Genomic DNA, 19,088 nt, shown 5'->3' on the forward strand with positions numbered 1-19,088 from the left:
ACATTGAAGCCAAAAAAGTTCACATAGTTTAATCCAAAATTTTACAAAACACCAGAGACATGTTAAACAAAATCTTAATAGGTTGTAAGCAAACTTGAATGGAAAAGAACAATTAATTTTTATGGCAAATGTTACTGTGAAGGATACATAGTACATGAATTTACAGAATTAATAATTATTAGAGTTATGAACCTCAAACCAAATTGTTTTATGACCTGAACCAATCAAAGCTTTTCTGATTTAATAACTAAAAGCACACGTACTGTTGTAAGTAAAATCAACCACAACAATATATTAGAGAGTTTACACTAAAATATGATTATATGCATGAGACAAACTACTAGTTGATTCCAATATATTATCAGGAACCCAGTAGCAAAGGGCGTACAATCTTGAAATGAAACTATGTTTTAGGAACATCAGGACCAATATCTCGTGATCCTGTGTTAATGTATGGCCCCCGAAAGGTTGCTTGTGGTGGCAAGGGCTTCGCAGAATTAATAACAGGCTCTTTTCTTGATGACCTGCATTATTTCATATTGTAACCACCTCTGCATATATGAATTAATAAAATCCTCTTAACAGCTAACAGAATTAAAATCATCAAATACTTCAAAGAGATTTGTATCATACATACACCAACATGAATGGAAAGGCCAAACCAGCAACAGCAAAGGCACCCAATCCTGTAGCCAGCACTACGTTGGTAAGTCGAGGCATTAGATCTTGAATATCTGACACAAATCTAGATTCCAGATGTTTGTCAGTTTCTCTAAGATTGGAGGGCAACCCCAAAACAATACATTAAGAACCTTATGCTATTCAACATCTGACATTTGAGATTAAATTTGAACAAGTGGGAGGAAAATTGATCACTTGCACATCAAAATAGAACTTTCCACTGAATAGTTTGAAATATTGATGGTAATTATCATTAACCTTTAGGCATAGATATACCGTATGAAAATTAATTAGTATGTCCATTGGGGCAAATGGTTTGCCAAAGTTTAGAATCTCAATGAGATCACTCAGGAAAACAGTTTGGAACTATTAAACAAAAACTATCTAATCATAGAGGAAAAATAATTACTTGCATTCTCAGAGAGTCGTTAGTATTTGCAATCAATTACACAACATTTTGTAGCCAATAATTCCAAGTAGTTTAAATCTTCAAAATAAAAAGCTGCTACATATTTAGATTTGTTGCCAATAATTAAAATATACAAATTGATATCTAGGCCTAAAATGTCATACAGTTTTTAAAAAACTTGTTTGATGTAACACCCATGAAGGTGGAGCAATGATGATATCTGGTAGCTCAATCTGTCATACAAGTGGACATTGAGATGCTCCAGATCACTGCCATTCCATTTTGAGAAACTGTTCAAAACTTTAGAGTCAAGCACCTCTTTAGATGTCCATTTCTCTTGGTTGAAATCTATAAATAAGGATTATTTATAATCAATAATAAATGGGAAGAGATCAAGAGTCAAACTCAATCTAATGAGGTAACTCTGACTACACGTAGCTTCCTAGTAATCAACGTGCTAACTGCTACATAAATTTAAAATTGCTACTTAAATTAAAACCCTATTTTTACATCATTTTCTTCAGAACAATCCCTGGCTTGAAGTGCAAGGTAGTAACAATGTAAAACAACTCTTCTCTAGGTACTGAATGCATACCCAAGGAATTACTCCAACCAATTGATGTTTTATCAAAAAAAATTTAGAAAAAAATGCTAAACAAACAACCGACAAAACGTAACAGATGATAGACATAGTAAAGTAGAATGTGAAATAATACTAAAAACATGTTTTATTGAAGAAAATATGTGTCCTGCAACTATATCATGTCAATAAAACATTTCCAACAAATATCCAAAAAAAAATTTGCAGAAGGGCTAGGACTGGTGAGCATTGCCATAAGCGACAACCAAAAGAAAAATAATTGCAGCGCAAACAATGTTAATGACTAAAAAATATGCAAATTAGCATAACAAACATTGAACCTTGACTTACATGCTGAAGGTGATGATGAGAAAATATTTATCGCACAGTTCTTTTTGATAATGTGGCCTATTGTTAAACCATAAAGAGAACCCATGAAAAACTTAGTCAACTCATCAATAAGTAAAGAAATATAAATATCTATAGCTTTATGAATAAGCTCGACCAAACTAGGATAAACTTTGATAGATTGAGTAATCAAAAATTGGAAAATTGAACATATCGATGCTTGCCTTGTTAGGTTGGACAATTTGCCATTTCATGCATACAAGAACACTACAATTGAGTTGAGTAATTTAGCAGGTTGGGAACTCAATGTTTCTCCAGACAATTTTTTTAGCGTCAAAGTCCAAAAGACCAACACCTTCAAGTGTTAATATCCAACAAAATACTAGTAGTTGGAATAGGTGCTATGAGCCTAATTGTAACTTGTTAAAATGTTGTAAACCCTAGGGTAAAGTCCTTACTCTAAAAGCGATAAATCTAAATCTGAACTGTAGAAATAGAGAACACTGAAATTCTAAATACTCAAGCAATTCTGAAAAAAGTATATTTTCTAGATCTGGAATTTAAAATCTAAACTCATCACTACAATCCTGTTTAAGTAGGAAAAAAACTAAACTAAAAATCTAATTGTCCTTGAAATGGAAAGGATAAAAAAAAACAATACGATTTAAAAAGAATAAACGAGGTCTACCCTGAGGGCATATGAAAGTCATCTCAAGCCAAAGTAATCTCCAAAAATGATATGGTTGCTATGCTTATCCAAAACATGGTTTCTAAGCATGTGCACAGAGAATTGCTTCCAAAATATGAAAACTTAAGGCCTTGGGAGCAATGTATAGTCAATTTCCTAATGTGACTTTTTCCTTTTAAGCATGTCGGATAACATTTGTACATATAACTTAGTTGGGAAACGATACCAAAATGTATATCCAACTGACAGTTTTGCCAACCAACGGAAAAGTACAACTGACATATCTATCAGAAATGATTTTAAAAAACATAAGAAATTACAATGACCCACACAAATATCTAACTAATTAGATTCTATTTGACATCATAACAAAGTGAAAGGGGACAGAGAAAATATTCCCTAACCAAATGCAATAAGAGGAAAATAGCCAAAATCATAGCAAGAAAATTCCAATTTGCATGTAAATAAAACCAAAGAATTTTCCTTCAAGAATGTTACAAAAAATAATTTCCAGAGAATTGAATTATAAGATGGCATCTGTAGGCCAAAAAAGTAATTTGCAGAGAAAAAAGTTTTATAAAATGGCATCTGTAGCCCAATCATGAAGAAGAGAGTGACCTTTGGAAAACAAACCAGAGGTATTTCTGATTTCCTCAATCATCCAATTTAGAACTTGATTTAGTTTCATTAGTTCAGAATTTATTTCCTAAAAATTTACAGCTCACTTCACTTCCAACTCCAAAAGAATGGAATCCAACAAAGAATTCCTGCTCAGTAATGACAAGACAGAAAGCTTACAATTAGAGTAGATTTCAATTAGATTCTGATGAGAAATTGTAGAAGTTTTAAATCTCGAGCCAATAAATGTATCCTAAACTGAGATAACTGGATTAGCTTCAAATACAGAAACCTTTCACAACAATGTCCTAATAATTTATCTCAGACCGCTATTCACCTGAGCTCAGGTCTCATCTCTTTAAAATACTTAAGTCAGCCAAGACAATAAAACTCTATCTTTGATTCAGCAATTATTGTAAAAAGATGGATCCCTTAGCTGGAGCCAGTATACTCAGTTTTGCAGAGAGGCTAAAGCATGTTATAACCATGCATAAAGAATGCAATCACTGGTCAAATACATCTGGAAGTATGCTAACAGTGCTTACAGTTGTCCTTAAGGAGAGGGAAGATATACGCCATATTCAGAGAAGTAGATCCAAAATGCTCTAGCTAAGAAAGAAAATTCAAATTCATTCAGCAAGTTGCCTTGATGAGTCAAAGCACCGACTTCATCATGTGGGTCATCACTTCAGATATGACTCCATAAAACACTAGAGAGAATATCATAGAGGAAGCTAACCATCGCTTCTCTTTGCTTCTGAATTGAGACAATCCCAGATTCCAAACACATTATTATTTTTTTCAGTGGATGTTTATTCAACACCATGAATAGAATCATGGCTCTATTCATGCATTATGTCACTTCACTTCTAGATGAAGATAATCCAACTTCAAGCAACATACAGGCTCAAGGAAAGATTCTAGATGCATCTACAACTTCCTCACAAAAGAATGAAATTGTGTCTTTCATGTATTGTGCCTGAACAACTAAAAAATTGATTTTAACTCCAAATTGGATACTGCCAAAGGCTCAAATGGATTTTAAGATAAATTTTTTTAGTATGCCTACAATTTGGTCGAGTGGCCTTTCAAGCAATGGTATAGGAAACCTGTAGTAAAATTTGCATTTTTTGAGTGTGCATACAATCCAATCGAGGGGCCTTTCAGGCAATGGTAAGGAAACCTGTAGCAATATTTGTTGGTGCAATGAACTTCATATTGTTGCCATTATGAAACAAAGCACAAAATCTGCTTCGCATACATGAAATATCACATTTAGGCTTATCTCTCTCCAAACGTCATATTAAAATTTCTCCAAGATCGTTGTTAACAGATTAAGGGGTCCTTTATCCACACTGATTCCTGAAGAACAAAGAAGATCAACTTGGCAATGTGAATTATTACTATAATTGAAGACTCCTTACAGTGATATAAGATCAGCAGAAGTAAAGATAACTTTTATTTGACTTTACTAGAATTTGAGTAATTATTCAGCAGAACTATCATTGATAGCTATGCCACTAGTGAAACAAGAAAGTTGAGCAAAGCTCCAAGTTTGATAACCTGTTCTATGTACATCTTTTATCAACAGAAATGCCTGCAGATACTCTGCATATTTATTAGCAACAGGGGCATGTTAATAAACAAATATTCACCATCAAAGAAGATATACGGACTTGCTGCAGACCTTGATTTGAGTCCAACTTGAACTAAAGTTTCAATCAGAACTGTCTCTTAGGGAAGGACAATTAGAAGCGGCCCCAAAGAACAAGGGTAGGCATGTTAAGGATATTCTTGAACTTGCTTGGATTAATATGTGTGGGCCCATATAAACCTGAACTTTTGTACATTAGCAATTTCATCAGTCAACATCGGTTGTTTTTTTTGATGATGTATATCATAGAACAGAAGTTGTGTTGCTCAAGAGCAAAACATTTAAATGATTTAAACGATTCTTGCATTAGACAAAAATCATGGCAGAAGCTCTTCAAAAAAATTCAGATGTGATAATGGCAAAAACAACTATCCTGGGAATTTTTCAGTCGTTTACAGGAATATGGCATCCAGAGACAGTGTAATCCTCATACTCTGGAATGTAGTGAAGAAAATAGATTGGTCATTACATGAGCACGAAATTCTTTATGGATGATATGTTTAATTTCAGCAAGTTACCCAATGAGTTATTCACTTATTTGATGATGTAGCCACTACACCTTTTATATGATCAAACTGAAGATTAAGATAAAACATACAAAATTGTTTGGTTGTAAGGTTAACAATCATTTACCTGACAAAAAGAAAATAATTTGGACTTGAAAAGTATCAAGACTGTTTTCATCAGATATTGTTGTGAAATATATTGTTAGATAAATGGTTTTACTTTTTTGTACCAGGAAAGTGATTTGTTTTGTTAAAGAAAAACATTCGTGTGTTAAGAAAGTATAGATAGATCACAAAAACCCTTTCAGAGAGGGAGAACAAAAAAGAGAAACGGCTGAAAACTATAAAAGTCAAAACTAATGGAACTATTGTCCAGAGTTGCACTACAAGCAATGATACATAACATAGTTGTATTTTAGCTGAGATATCTGCAAAGGAATATAGACGAGGACACAAAAGGCAAAGCACTAAGGAGATAGTTCCCTTGATGGTTTCTGTCAGGAGTAGTGTAGATTAATTTGTCATGGTTTGTGTCAGAAGTACTCCAGATTCATCTGCCATGGTTCAGTCCCGAGGACATTGATCAGCATTCCAGATCTAGGTCCATACCCATCTCCCTGTTGATTAAATTGATTCTTAATTGATTGGGATCTAAGTGGCTTTATTGAGCAAGAACTGTCATGTGTTTTGTCTTTTTGCATTATTGCTTTACTGAATCTAATGCTGGGCCATCAAGAGGTCATTTTCTCCTCTTTTTCAGAATAAAGAAATTTGTCAATTGCTTAGGTACAATTGTTCAACAGTTCAAAACAATTTGTTAGAATTGACAAACTCTCATCCTGTTTGTTCAAGTAGATGATTATGACTCACTGATTTTCCTTTATACCTTGCCGATTTTGTATCAACAAGGAGTTTTCCTATCTGAGGGCATTTTTCCTATTCTTTCCTTCAGCAATCTTCAATAGACCATTCAAAGTATCATTGATGTTAGCTGAGGCAAGACAAAGAATAGTTTCTGAGTGATGCCCAGCTTTGTTCTCAGCATGGCCTTGGCTGTTTGTATGCTTTGGATGGATTGGGACGTAAGATGAATTACTAGAATTAGGAGTAATACAGATTCTTTGGGCCAAGGGCTCAAAAATAGTAGGGTAAAAATCAATAACAAAGAAAATATCCCTAGCCACTCATAGTAAGCCGCCCTTCCTGGATATGAATTAAGCTGCATTGGTCATTTTAATAGGTTGGGAGACGAGAGAACTGAGCTCATTAGATACAGGGGTAAAGGCAGAAATAGCCATTGCTTGTGACCTAGCTTTGACAGAGAGTGAGTCATTGTTATCATGATGGATCCCAGGCAGCAGAACGACAGATAGGAATATGAAATTTCATCACTTTCGTAATCCTCATCTGAAACGACAGTGAGTTGATTCTCATCGAGGACTGTTTTGGAAGACTCTTTATTGGTCAGAGAAACTTGAGAGAGCGAGGTTTATCCTTTTCCGAATTAATCTGGACTGGCTTACAATGAACAAGGATACTTGGAAAATCACATAATTATAGAGTATTATTTATTATTTTAGGTATGATTCTAAAACTTGCCCTTTTTTTCACAAATAAATGCAAGGCGAGCTTCAAAAAGGGAATTGAAAAGTAAAATTTCTTTTGAATAGACTGCATTTATGGCAGATTGCAAGATCCATGCTTTTTCCACAAACCTGCTCAAAACATAAATAATGTCAAAATCATTCCTTGTAGATAGTTGATTATGTGACGCCATCCTTCCATGGAGAGTTTTCAATAGAATCTATAGAGAATGAATAAACCATAAGGTCATCATTGTCTTGCCCATTAGGATGTGTGGAGAGAGTTCTTCAATCCCTGTAGCAGCCCGAAATGATGTTGTAGCCAAGTGTGGCAAATGAGGACAGCACAGTTGCTAAGGTGGAGTATGTATTCCCCTCTCATCAGTATTATTAGAGCATTTAACCTACAGATATAGGGAATATTTTCACACTACATAATTAACTTTGAGTTTGAACACCTCCTTGTCACCATCGGCAATCAATCCGATTTATAGTTAACACCTGTTGATAACTTGATTAGTGAACATGTGGCTTCCATTTAAAATCCTTGTGCAACATCAGGTTTTCTTCACCATGCTTCCATGATTAAATGACTAATAAAGAATACGTTGGAGTGTCTTTGCCATTAGATGAAAAGCTTCAATATTCAAAAAAAAAAAAAAATTCAATCCCACTGAGTTAAAATAATTGCTTACCAGAGGTATGACATATGACATGACCACCTAGAAGCTGAGCAGGGTGAATGATTTTGTTTGTACTTGTGCCATGGTTAATAGTGCTCAGGATGCACAGCCAAACAGAAACCAAGTGTTCAATGATGCGCCCCATATGATCATGGACTTTGAAGCAAGTCACTCCACAAGAAAAGAAAATAAAGTTCCCAAGCAATACACTATATCGAGGATGACAGTTGACACAACATTGATGATTGTCAAAGATTAAATTTTACACCTTTTGGAAAGTGGCTGAATGTAAGGTGGTCTTGAGTTCAATCCTATGACTTGACCAAGTAAAACACATACAAAAGTTTGTTTGGAGCCTCCTGTCTTGTTAAGTGTTATGTATTACTATTTATATTCCTTGGTCAAAACTGGGAGGTAGTGGATAGACTTAGGACACACTGTTTGTCCTTTGGAGGTCAGGGGGAGATGGTAACATAACATCTATGGTGTGCTTAACTCATTTGCTCATCTAAAGAGAGAAACAGCTGCCTCATCATTCTGTTTGTTTCATCTGTTATTATCCAGAAACGCTTAGTGTTTGATTTTTGGTGGTGGACACTCATTGGCAAAGCCAAAAAGTGATAAAGTAATCCACTTTGTGAGAGAGCCTAAATACTTTTTGCCAATTCGTCAGCCATCTTGTTGGCAATTCTATATTAATGTTGAAGTTTAATTAATTGTATGATTTTTAGCATGTTTCTACCCTTGTAGTAAATTTGATGCATCCTGCAATTGAAATCTGAATTCTTCTCCATAAAATGGTTATGATCTGCAATGGCAGTTTGGAATGGTGCAGCCAACTGGGACAAAATTTATCTGGCAAAGCAGCAGAAGATGAAAAAATGTTCTGTTGTTTCTCCATCTAACAAACAGGTTGGACATCTGTGATGAACCAGAAATTCTCTCTTTTTTTATTGATCCTGGACAAGGATTCTATTGTGGGAAGTCATCCACAGGATGCATTTGATTTTAGGTGATCCTTTAAAGTTAAAAAGCCTGCTCCCTTTATGACTATCTTTGGAGGACAAGTTCATATAGAATTTATATAGTGAAGAAGTGGTATGTTCCCCCCCAGAGTTGGTATGGATCCATCTTAATTGATCTTTTGACCACCATGAAACGAGCTTGTCTCTGAGACAGGTGGATTTGGAGGAGAAAACTGGGGAGAGTGTCAGTACTCACCCTACTTTTTTGTAGGTATATTTTAGGTCCTGATCTTTAGTCAGAGAAAATTTATTAGAAGCCTTGTGGAGATTCAGACCCTACAAGTACATTCTGGAATGCTAAGAACAAGGTAACCATAACAGCGATCCTACCGGAATCGAATAATTCCTATCATTTCCAAATCCAACTTGCCACATAAGAACTTGTTGAATAAGCTAGACTCCCTTTTGTGTATGCTTTGCTATAATGGAGAGATTCCCTTTCCCGTCTGGGCAGCCTCCCCAAGCCTGTACTTGTCTGTATATTTGGCATCAACACAAGTGGGGGTTGGTGATTAGGAGCCAAGTTTATCTCATTGTGAAAGCCTTGTTGAATAGAGTAGGTTCTTTTATATTGAGTCCTTGGGATTTAAGTTGGGTTATCCAAGACTAGGCTACCAGCTCATATTGAAAGTTGTCATGATTCGGCGTCAAGCAGATTTCATTGCAAGAGCCTTGTCCAACAGAGTAGGTTCTTTTATATTGAGTCCTCCGGATTTAAGTTGTATTATCCAAGACTGGGCTACTAACCAATATTTGAAAGTTGTGAAACAAGTTAATTCAATAAACCAGAACAGCCCTTATCAGCTGAATCTTTCTAGCAACTCAGCGCTGGCTATTTGTCCAATGGCTGAGCTTAATTGTCATTTTCCTTTTGGTGTTCTCCCATAGCATTGCTGAGTATTTGGTGTAGAGACCAAAAAATAAGATAGATGGTGGGAACTGACCTTCGTCATATCCCATAATGGCTTGGATATTATAGCTGAATGGCTAGCCAACAGAATCATATATCAAAGTCAATTTAGTTTAATTCATCAGGTGCCTAGATTTAGTTTGATTCATCAGGTACCCTGAAGCTATTTGATGCTAATCAAGGATTGATTTGAGTTTTTTTATTTCTCTAAAGATCATGGAAGAGAATAGTACACTGTTGAAAGTCTGTGAATCTGTCTTCCTTCCAAAGCTGGTAAAACATAGATATCTCCATTGTGTTGTTCCTTTTGCAGTTAAGGTAGGAGATGCTCACTCATGATAATAAACAAATAGGGGCTGCGAGAATCCCCCATGCCTTAGCCCTCATGTGGAGTGGAATCAATGTCCATGGTATCCAATAATGGCAACTTTGAGGATTGAAAATGTAATGCAAATTTGAATCCAGTATATTACCTGTACTGAAAACCCATTGGCAGAAAGAGTCTGTAGAATCAGAGACTAATTATATTGGTCAAAGGTCTTTGACATATCTAATTTAAGAAGCACCCCATGTCTTTTTTGAGATGTGATTGAATAAATTAAATCTAGAACAGTCTTTACATTCTCTTATCTTCCTTTTCAGAACAAAAGCACATTGGTTGCTAGATATTAATATGGGAAGAAATATTTCAAGTCTTATCGCTATTATTTTGTAGGTCATATTGCAAAGAGAGACAGATCAAAAATCTTAAAGCTTATCAGACCCTACAGTGTTTGGAATCAATACAAGCTACATGACATTGAGTTGAGCAACATTTTTTGTTGGTCCTTGACTATTCCACAACCTGTAACAGGTCCTCTTTAATTGTTTCCTAGAATGGTCAAAGAAAGGGAGCAGAGAATCAAGAGAATCGATCCAGTACCAGGGCCTTGTCTTTGCTAAAGGATAAAACTGTTGACTTTAGTTGACTGAGAACCCACTTGATGTCGGGAGTATCTTGTCTTGTGCATTTATTTTCTCTAGCGGACTAGGAAATTCAGCTAGTAACTGACCATATTAATCACCAATATATTTAAGCATCTCTAGTGGATTAATAATCAAATGTCCATCCTTGTCAGGAAAACCTTGCTGGTTAATAACTTATTAATATGTTGCTTGTTTTGGACAGATTTATGTAAGAAGGTTGTGTTCTAACTTCTGATCTCCACCTTTGAACCATTATTGCCTAGTTCCCTATCTCCGGAGAAAATCTTCTCGAGTGTAGAATGTATTTTGATTTTTTTTAGAGGGATAAATGCTTTTGACCCAGAGCTATGAACCGATGAGGTTACAAACGATGGAACTCATCCCCAACATAAACACTTAACAATAACACCCCAACAGGGTTTGAATCTTTGTGGCAAGAACAACAACACCATATTTAGAGACCATCACACTATGCCAATATCAACTAGTGTAGAATGGAGAGGCAATGAATTAGCCCCTTATCTCAATTTATAACTGTTTCATAGAGACTTGGGTCTGAAATCTGAGTTTGAAGTTGTTCCATTGTAGACTGACAACTTTGTTTTGCTGAAAATTTTTCCAACGTATTATTTTGATTTCTTAGAAAATCAATGTAATGTCCCTTCCTTAGACAGTCCAGTTGTCAGCATGGGTTAGCCTATAATCAGGGTTTCCGTGGGCTAACGTGGTGGATAGGGAGCCCATTTGGGGGTTTGGTGACCTTCTGAGGAGTATTGGAGACGTTTTGGGAGTTTTGAGGCAGTTTCCTATTTTCTAGAAGGGTTCCTATTTTTTAGGAGGGGGTGGATTCCTATTTTTTAGGAGGGGACTGCCAATTGACTGTTTGACCACTCAGAGGGCCGAGGAGCGTAGCAGAGTGGCTTAGGAGTGTTTATCATCGATTTGAGACAGTCTCCTATTTTTTAGGAGAATCCCTATTTCTTAGGAGGAGATTGCCAAGTTGCACTGCCATATCCAGACATCGCCTCGATACCAATGGCAACTTCAGTTTTGAGTGAGACCAGAATGTCAAATCGAAGTATGATGGGGGCCACCTTATGTTTAATTAATACCTTATGTTTAATTAAATATACCAAAGCATTATAAAAAATTAATAAAGTAACCCCCTAGGAATACACCCCTAGTAGCTTAATGTTGTTTTAAAAGGGGGCCACTTATGTCATGAATAAAAGACCCTTGGAGTGGATCGTACCTCTTAGAGGATGAAATAATTTGATTTTTAATCAAATAAAGACTTTACTAAAGAGTGAAAAAAATTGAAAGACAACCCTAAAATCGAATTAGGGTTTCGAGAGAATAAAGTAACATGGGGGGCAGCCAATTGCTCGTTCATTCATTCATTTTTTACATGAGCATTTTGGGAATTTGGAGCTGGAGCAGGTTTCAGCTGCAAATCAGGTTCTTTGAGGACGAAAACCCTTGAAGAAATTGTGAATTGGATGGAAACCCAATTCATTGTTGGGGAAGACCCACATAGGGTCTTCATCTAGGCATCATTGGACTTCATTACAAATTGATTTGCACTCAGATTTGGTTACAGCAGTGAGATATCATAATATAATTGCAGAACAGAGATTTTAATCAGCATATATCAGCGTTCCAATGCAACCTTAAGCCAACCATACCTTTCCCATTGCTGGCCGTACCATTCAGCAGACTCCAGGTTGCAAGTATTGGCCTTACCAGCTCAAATAAGGGTTGAAACTTGTATAATCTTCATTGTTGGCAACTTCTTACAGAGAATTGATAATTTCAGCAGGCTTCAGGGGTTGATTTTAGTCCAGATTGTTGTTTTTGTCAATAAATTGAATAATCCTACCTGGGAGCCAAGCGTGGGACTCAGTAGATTTCCAGTATTTATTTTTGGTAATTGTTGTAGGAGCAAATAAAACTATTTGGAGCTATCTTTGCCAACTGGGAGCTCATAGTTCATGTTATTCTAATTTTAATAAAACCCTCTCCTAGCAAGGCGTTGGATTCCTGGTATGACATTTGTTGTTTTGGGTGAACTAGAATTCTTGAATCTGAAAAATTATTCTATAACTGTTCTTAAATCAGAATTCTGAATTTGATTACCAGTCAATTATATTTCTGCATTTTGAGTTCAAAAGTTGTGATTCATTGGCACTGTTTATGATTAAAACCACATACAACCTCTTGGTATCAAAACCCAAGCACAAAACTCAGAAAACGATCTTAAAACCTTCAAACAGAAGCATAAAAATCAGAAAAATTTCATTGCAACTTGGCTGGGGATCTTTTAATCAAGCTTTTTGCAAAATCTGTGCATAGCATGGCTTCAATATTTAACACCATTTGCCTACCAGTCCACTACCCTGTCATGCAACTTTGTATCTGAACAGATTTATTGGTTGTTTCAAAGTTGTTGTGATACTCAGAGTGATGGGCCCATGACCTGTTACAGTTGTATTTTGAAACCCTTCTGCCTATACAGAGGTGTTCCAAATCCACTTCTAAGAGATCATTAATTTGTCTATTTTTTCAACAATGTATATTTATTGTCCTTCATTCATCTATTTTTCCATGTATATGTTTTCCATCCAAACTTCAAAGCTAGAAGCCTTTCATCTGGAATAAGATCCATAAGGTAGTTGTCCTGTAGTTGAACCTTGTGCATCCACTTTTCTCATCAGGCTCCATATTATTAAATTCACACATAAGAATGAGGGCAAAATTATGAGCTGTAAGGATCCATTGTTGAGCAGTTGAAGAACTGAAATCATTTAATTTCCAATGGGCAGGAAGTAGATATTTAATATAAAAAAATTGATATTGAAATCAAAACTGAACAAATTTAAAAACATTAGCTGCCCCCCAAGGATGAGGAATGTAACAAATTGGATCGCACCTTTGAGGATTCCATAAAATAGCTGATTTTGTTGCAGTTTTGTAGTAAAAATATTTGTTTCACTCTGGACTTCTAATTTAGAAGTCTGTAGATCTTTAGCTCTAGTAGTTTCTTAGGGGAGAATGAGATCAATTCTGTGGTCCTTGACCTTAACTATGAAGTTAGTGTTGTTTATTAGGGGCACCTATCCCCCTTGTGTTCCAAGGGAGAATAATCATTAACTCTGAGAGTTTGGATAACAGATGTCCAGATCTTCTATGTCTTCTAACTTTTATTCGTGCGCATCCAAATTTGTAGTGCACTTGATTTACCTGTATTAGAATATTTAATTATATTTTAGTCACCTATATTTAGTTCCTTGTTTAAAGGTCATTTAGCTTTTTTGTTTTTAGCTCGTTAAGTGTAAGCTATTGCTTCTTTATTAAAGACGCATAGTTAGCTTTTATTTAATTAGCTTTTATTTAATTAGCTTTTAAGCTTTATTTAGCGTTTAGTTTTTTAGTCTTTTACTTTAACGATTTTTTATTTTTATAGAACATCGTCTTGTAAACTCTATATATGCGTTTGTATATCGTTCAATTAATTTATCCGATTATTGAATCATTCATTCAATTATTTTTCGTGGTATCAGAGCATGAAAAATATTTAAAAAATCAGAATTTTTTTATGGAAAATTTTGAAATTTTTTGAAAAGATTTTTTGAGTCTTTTCTTGGGGCAAATTTTAGTTTTTTTTAAAGGTTAATTCATTTGGAAAAATTGGAGGTTTCTTGCAAGGTTTTCTAGCGAATATTTTAGAGCTCGCGATATTTTGCAGTGAGGGTTCTCGAGCTACTGTGTTTTCGTTTTTTATACCTCCCACGGCAGATTTTTATCTCTGCAACTTCGTGTTTTCTAAGGCGGCGGCACAACTTGGGCGCGATTTTCTACGGATTTCCATCTTCATCATGTGCCCTTTCTGCGATTTTTTTGCAAATTTAAGCAGTGCAATTTTTTCTGGGTTTTTTTTTTCCACGCGAAGGCCGACACGATTTTTCCAGCAGCAGTCTGTTTTTTTTTTCGCATGTCTTTGATGCGCCCTCCTCTGCCAACGATTTTCCTATTTTCTACGCGACTAGCATTTTTGTGCCCACGACCAAGGGTTTTATCCGCCTCCGCGGTTTTCGTGGGGTTTGCAACACCTATATTTTGGCGATTTGCCAACTTGCGATTTCACCCTCTACCAACATTTTTCCTGTGCTCGGACCTAGGGTTTTGACCCTATTTTTTTATCCTTTTTTAAATTAAAAAAGATGTCTGGATTTTTTTCTGTTTTTTATTTTAAAAAATCAGAGGTATTTTTTGTCTGCCAATCATTTATTTTTTTCAGGAAAATTTCAGTTTTCAATTTGCAGAAAAATTTCAATTTATGGGCTTCTAGCAAACCTCAAAATTCGCGCATTGGGATTCGTGCCTCAAATTTTGCTCCAAGGATTCCATTTTTTTTGCAGCTGCTTCTATTCTGATTTTTTTATCGGATTATTCCGTCTCTTGCTTTCACTCAGTTGACCTCGTTCAAATTTGGTTTTCGTGATGGCATCTTTGACCAACATCATGTTGGAACACATTCAGAAGTTCAACGACCGCAACTACAACACCTGGAAACAATGCATGCTTACCATTTTTGAGTATCGTTGCCTTGATCAAATTGTTTAGGGCAAAGAATCTCGTCCTACAACAGCAATTCATGATCAAGACAAACATGATGTGAAGAATCGAGAGGTTGTCATGTTTATCAAACTCTCAGTCACAAATGATCAACTCCCTCAGGTGCCTTCAAGTAAAACAGCAAAAGAGATCTGGGATCTCTTGAAGGATCTTCATTAGGTCCGACAAGAGTCGAGCTTTCTTTCTGAAGAATATGTTGTTTTCTATCATGATGGATGAGAAGTCATCTATCCAAGCACATCTTACGAAGATCGAGGACATTCGTGACCAGTTGGAAGCTATAGGCCAAACCATGGTGGAAGAGGATATGGTAGTGATCGCATGAAAAGCCTTCCCAGATCCTACGAGCACTTCATTGATATGCTCAATATCTCATCTACTAGTGTTGATCTGAAGTTTCCTAATCTGTGCAACAAGCTTCTACAGCAGGATCGATGGAAGCAATGCTAGGTTGTCCACTGAACAGGCTTTCACTCACAACCTTAGCTTTGCATAAGAACAAGGGTAAAGCTCCGTCCTTCCAGCAGAAAGGACACGGTCAAGGTCAACCTCAGCAATCTTCGAAGAAAAAAAGCTTACAATGTTCCTACTGTCATATATATGGCCATTTGGTGAAAGATTGCAAGAAATTGATAGCATCCCAACAATCCAAACAGGGAGTGTCCAAGCAGAAAGCCAATTCTACCACGCATCTTGATCAGAAGGAGTCTACCTTCTATGCGTTCATGGCCCAAACCTCATCTGATGATGTTCAATCATCAGCCTGGTACATTGACTCTAGAGCTTCTCGACATTTCACACATCATCGAGATTGGTTTACAAAGTACATGCCTTTCACTAATTCAATGATCTTTGGTGGAGGCGAAGAGTATACTGTTGTCGGCAAGGGCAACGTTCAAATTTCATCTGGTGGGAGGGATTTGATATTCCCTAATGTATACTTTGTACCCGGTATGAAGCTCAATCTACTATCAGTCAGATTATGTCGCATTTCGTTTTCGGGTTGCACAAGTGCAACATTGTTGACAGGGAGACTTGCACTACAGTTGCAGTTGGCATTGAGGATCATGGTCTTTATAGACTTGTTGATTCTACTGGTTCTCAAGAGCTCGCCATGGCAGCTAGGAGTACTTCCATCAGCACTCTTTGGCATTAGCGATATGGGCATCTAAATGTCCACTATCTCTGTCAGTTGGTTCAAGAGGATCTAGTTGTAGGATTACCTGGGATTCAAACTCAGAATCATGAAGTTTGCGGAGCGTGTCAAGCTGGAAAGCAGCATAGGACTTCGTTTTCAGATGGAGACACTTGGAGAGCATCTAAGGTCTTGCAGCTTGTTCATGCAGATATTTGTGGTCCCATGAACACTCCATCGGTCACTGGATGCAAGTATTTTCTATTATTTGTTGATGATTTCAGCAGACGCATGTGGATGTATTTTCTTATGCAGAAATCAGAGGTGTTCACCATGTTTCAGAAGTTTAAGGCCTTAGTGGAAAAGGAGTCTGGCTGTTAGATAGTCACTCTTCGGTCTGACAATGGAGGGGAATTTTGTCCTACAGAGTTCACCAACTTTTGTGCATCATATGGCATTAAACATCAGCTTACCACAAGTTACACCCCTCAGCAGAATGGTGTTGTTGAGCGCAAGAACCATACAGTCACTGAGATGGATCGGTCTATGTTGGAGCATAGAAATGTTCCAAAACACTTTTGGGCGGAAGCGGTCTTCAGTACAGTCTACCTTCTAAACCGGTCTCCCACAAAGGCCGTTAAAAAGATGACTCCAGAGGAAGCTTGGTCTGGCAGGAAGCCCAAAATCAGTCATTTGAAAGTTTATGGCTCTACAGCTTATGTTTGGATTCCAGATGCCAAGCGCACCAAACTGGATTCAAAGAGTCAGAAATCGATGTTCACCGGCTACGGTGACAACCATAAGGCTTATTGGCTGATTGATGTAGACACTAATCGTCTCATATTCAATCGGGATGTAGTATTTGATGAAGAACGAGGGTCTTTTCAGCCTTCTCCTGATTTGAACACTGAGGATCAGCCTCCAAAGGCTGCAAGTATGGGTGTTCGCTTTCCCTTAGCCCCACCTGATGGGAGGCATGACATTACACCACCTGACTTTCCTCAGGACCATCTAGATCCACATCCCGATGAGCTTGCTCCAGATATTCCAGGTAATCTTCTTCATCCTGCAGCAGATGTTGTTACTTCTACTCTACGGCCTAAGTGGTGAACCAAGACCATTGATGATCTCCATGATGATGAGCTCATTAAGGGTAGATCAGCTAAAGGCAAAGAGCAAGCAAAACACAGTCAATTTTGCTCTTATGGCCAACATTCACAATATTTATGAGCCTCGGACATATACAGAGGCTAAAGGTGTACCTGAGTGGGAAAAGGCTATGGCAACTGAGCAACATAGTCTTCTAAAAAACAACACTTGGGTATTGTCAGATCTTTCTCCAGGGAAGAAGCCCATTGGCTACAAATGGGTGTTTAAAGTCAAGTGTAAAGCTGATGGAACCCTTGATGAGTACAAGGCTCAATTAGTGGCAAAAGGGTTTTCACAGAAGGAGGGCATCGACTATGAGGAGACATTTGCTCCCACAGCCAAGATGAGTACCATTCGGCTTGTCCTTGCTCTCTCAACTCAATTTGGATGGAAAGTCCATCAAATGGACGTCAAGAATGCTTTTCTCAATGGTGATTTGCAGGAAGAAGTCTACATGACGCAACCTCCAGGTTTCAAGGTTGCCAGTAAGGAACACCAGGTATGTAGACTAGTCAAAGCACTCTATGGCCTCAAACAAGCTCCTCGTGCATGGTATATAAAAATTGATAAGTACTTGATTGAACAAGGCTTTTAGAGGAGTCCTTCAAATCCCAATTTGTATGTCAAACATACTAGTGATGATATTCTATTTCTAGAAGTCTATGTTGATGATCTCATCATTACTGGCAGTGCAATGCATTTGATCATGCAGGTCAAACAGAATTTGTGTAAGCATTTTGATATGACAGATTTGGGACTTCTCCATTATTGTCTCGGTGTAGAGGTTTGGCAGACTGATAGCCACATAATCATTTCTCAGTCAAAGTATGCCAAGAGCCTACTGGATAAGTTTCGAATGCAAGATTGCAAACTTGCATCTACATCTATGGAGATAGGGCTGAAATTATCAACCAAATCAAATTCACCTGTAGTGGATGAGTCTTCATTCAAGCAACTAGTGGGCAGCCTCATTTATCTCACGGCCACTAGGCCTGACATCAGTTATGTTGTGAGCTATATTTCTCGCTTCATGTCAGCCCCAAAAGTTGAATATTGGGTTGTAGCGAAGCGTGTGTTAAGACATACGAAGGGCACTCCTGATTTTGGCATTCTGTACAACAGAAGCAAAGATCCTAGGCTGGTTGGTTTCACAGACTCGGATTGGGCAGGTTGTGTTGATGGCAAAAAGTCAACTTCTGGGTATATTTTCAGCTTGGGTAGAGGTGCAGTCACATGGACCAACAAGAAACAACAAGCAATAGCTCTTTCCTCGACTGAAGCGGAGTATTGGGGAACTGTTCAGGCAGCATGTGAGGCAATTTGGCTATGTAGGATGCTTGCAGACATGCAAATGTCTCAACCAGGACCTACTCCCTTGTTTTGAGATAATCAAGGGGTTCTGAAATTAGCCAAAAATCCAATCTTCCATGAGCGAACAAAGCATGTGGAGATTCATTGTCATTTCATCCGCCAGCATGTTGAAGATGGATCAATGATACTGCAGTACATTCCTACAGA

At 37.1% G+C, this 19,088-nt stretch overlaps 1 protein-coding gene across 2 annotated transcripts in view; it reads right to left on the reverse strand.

Annotated features, from left to right (window-relative positions):
* Positions 1 to 216: 216 nt before the first annotated feature.
* LOC131069148 (uncharacterized) overlaps positions 217 to 19,088 on the reverse strand; it is a 53,455-nt gene continuing 34,583 nt past the window's right edge. Inside the window, exons 3-4 of one of the 2 annotated variants that reach the window (XM_058004496.2) lie at positions 638 to 734; positions 217 to 524 (exon numbers count right to left, since the gene is read on the reverse strand). In XM_058004496.2, the coding sequence (XP_057860479.1) occupies positions 404 to 524; positions 638 to 734 (218 nt within the window). In that variant the 3' untranslated portion in view covers positions 217 to 403. Of the gene's footprint in view, positions 525 to 637; positions 746 to 19,088 lie in introns of both variants that reach the window. The other variant, XM_059218042.1, reaches the window with a different exon arrangement.

The sequence above is a fragment of the Cryptomeria japonica genome, chromosome 1 (assembly GCF_030272615.1).
Source record: "Cryptomeria japonica chromosome 1, Sugi_1.0, whole genome shotgun sequence".
NCBI classification, from domain to species: Eukaryota; Viridiplantae; Streptophyta; class Pinopsida; order Cupressales; family Cupressaceae; genus Cryptomeria; species Cryptomeria japonica.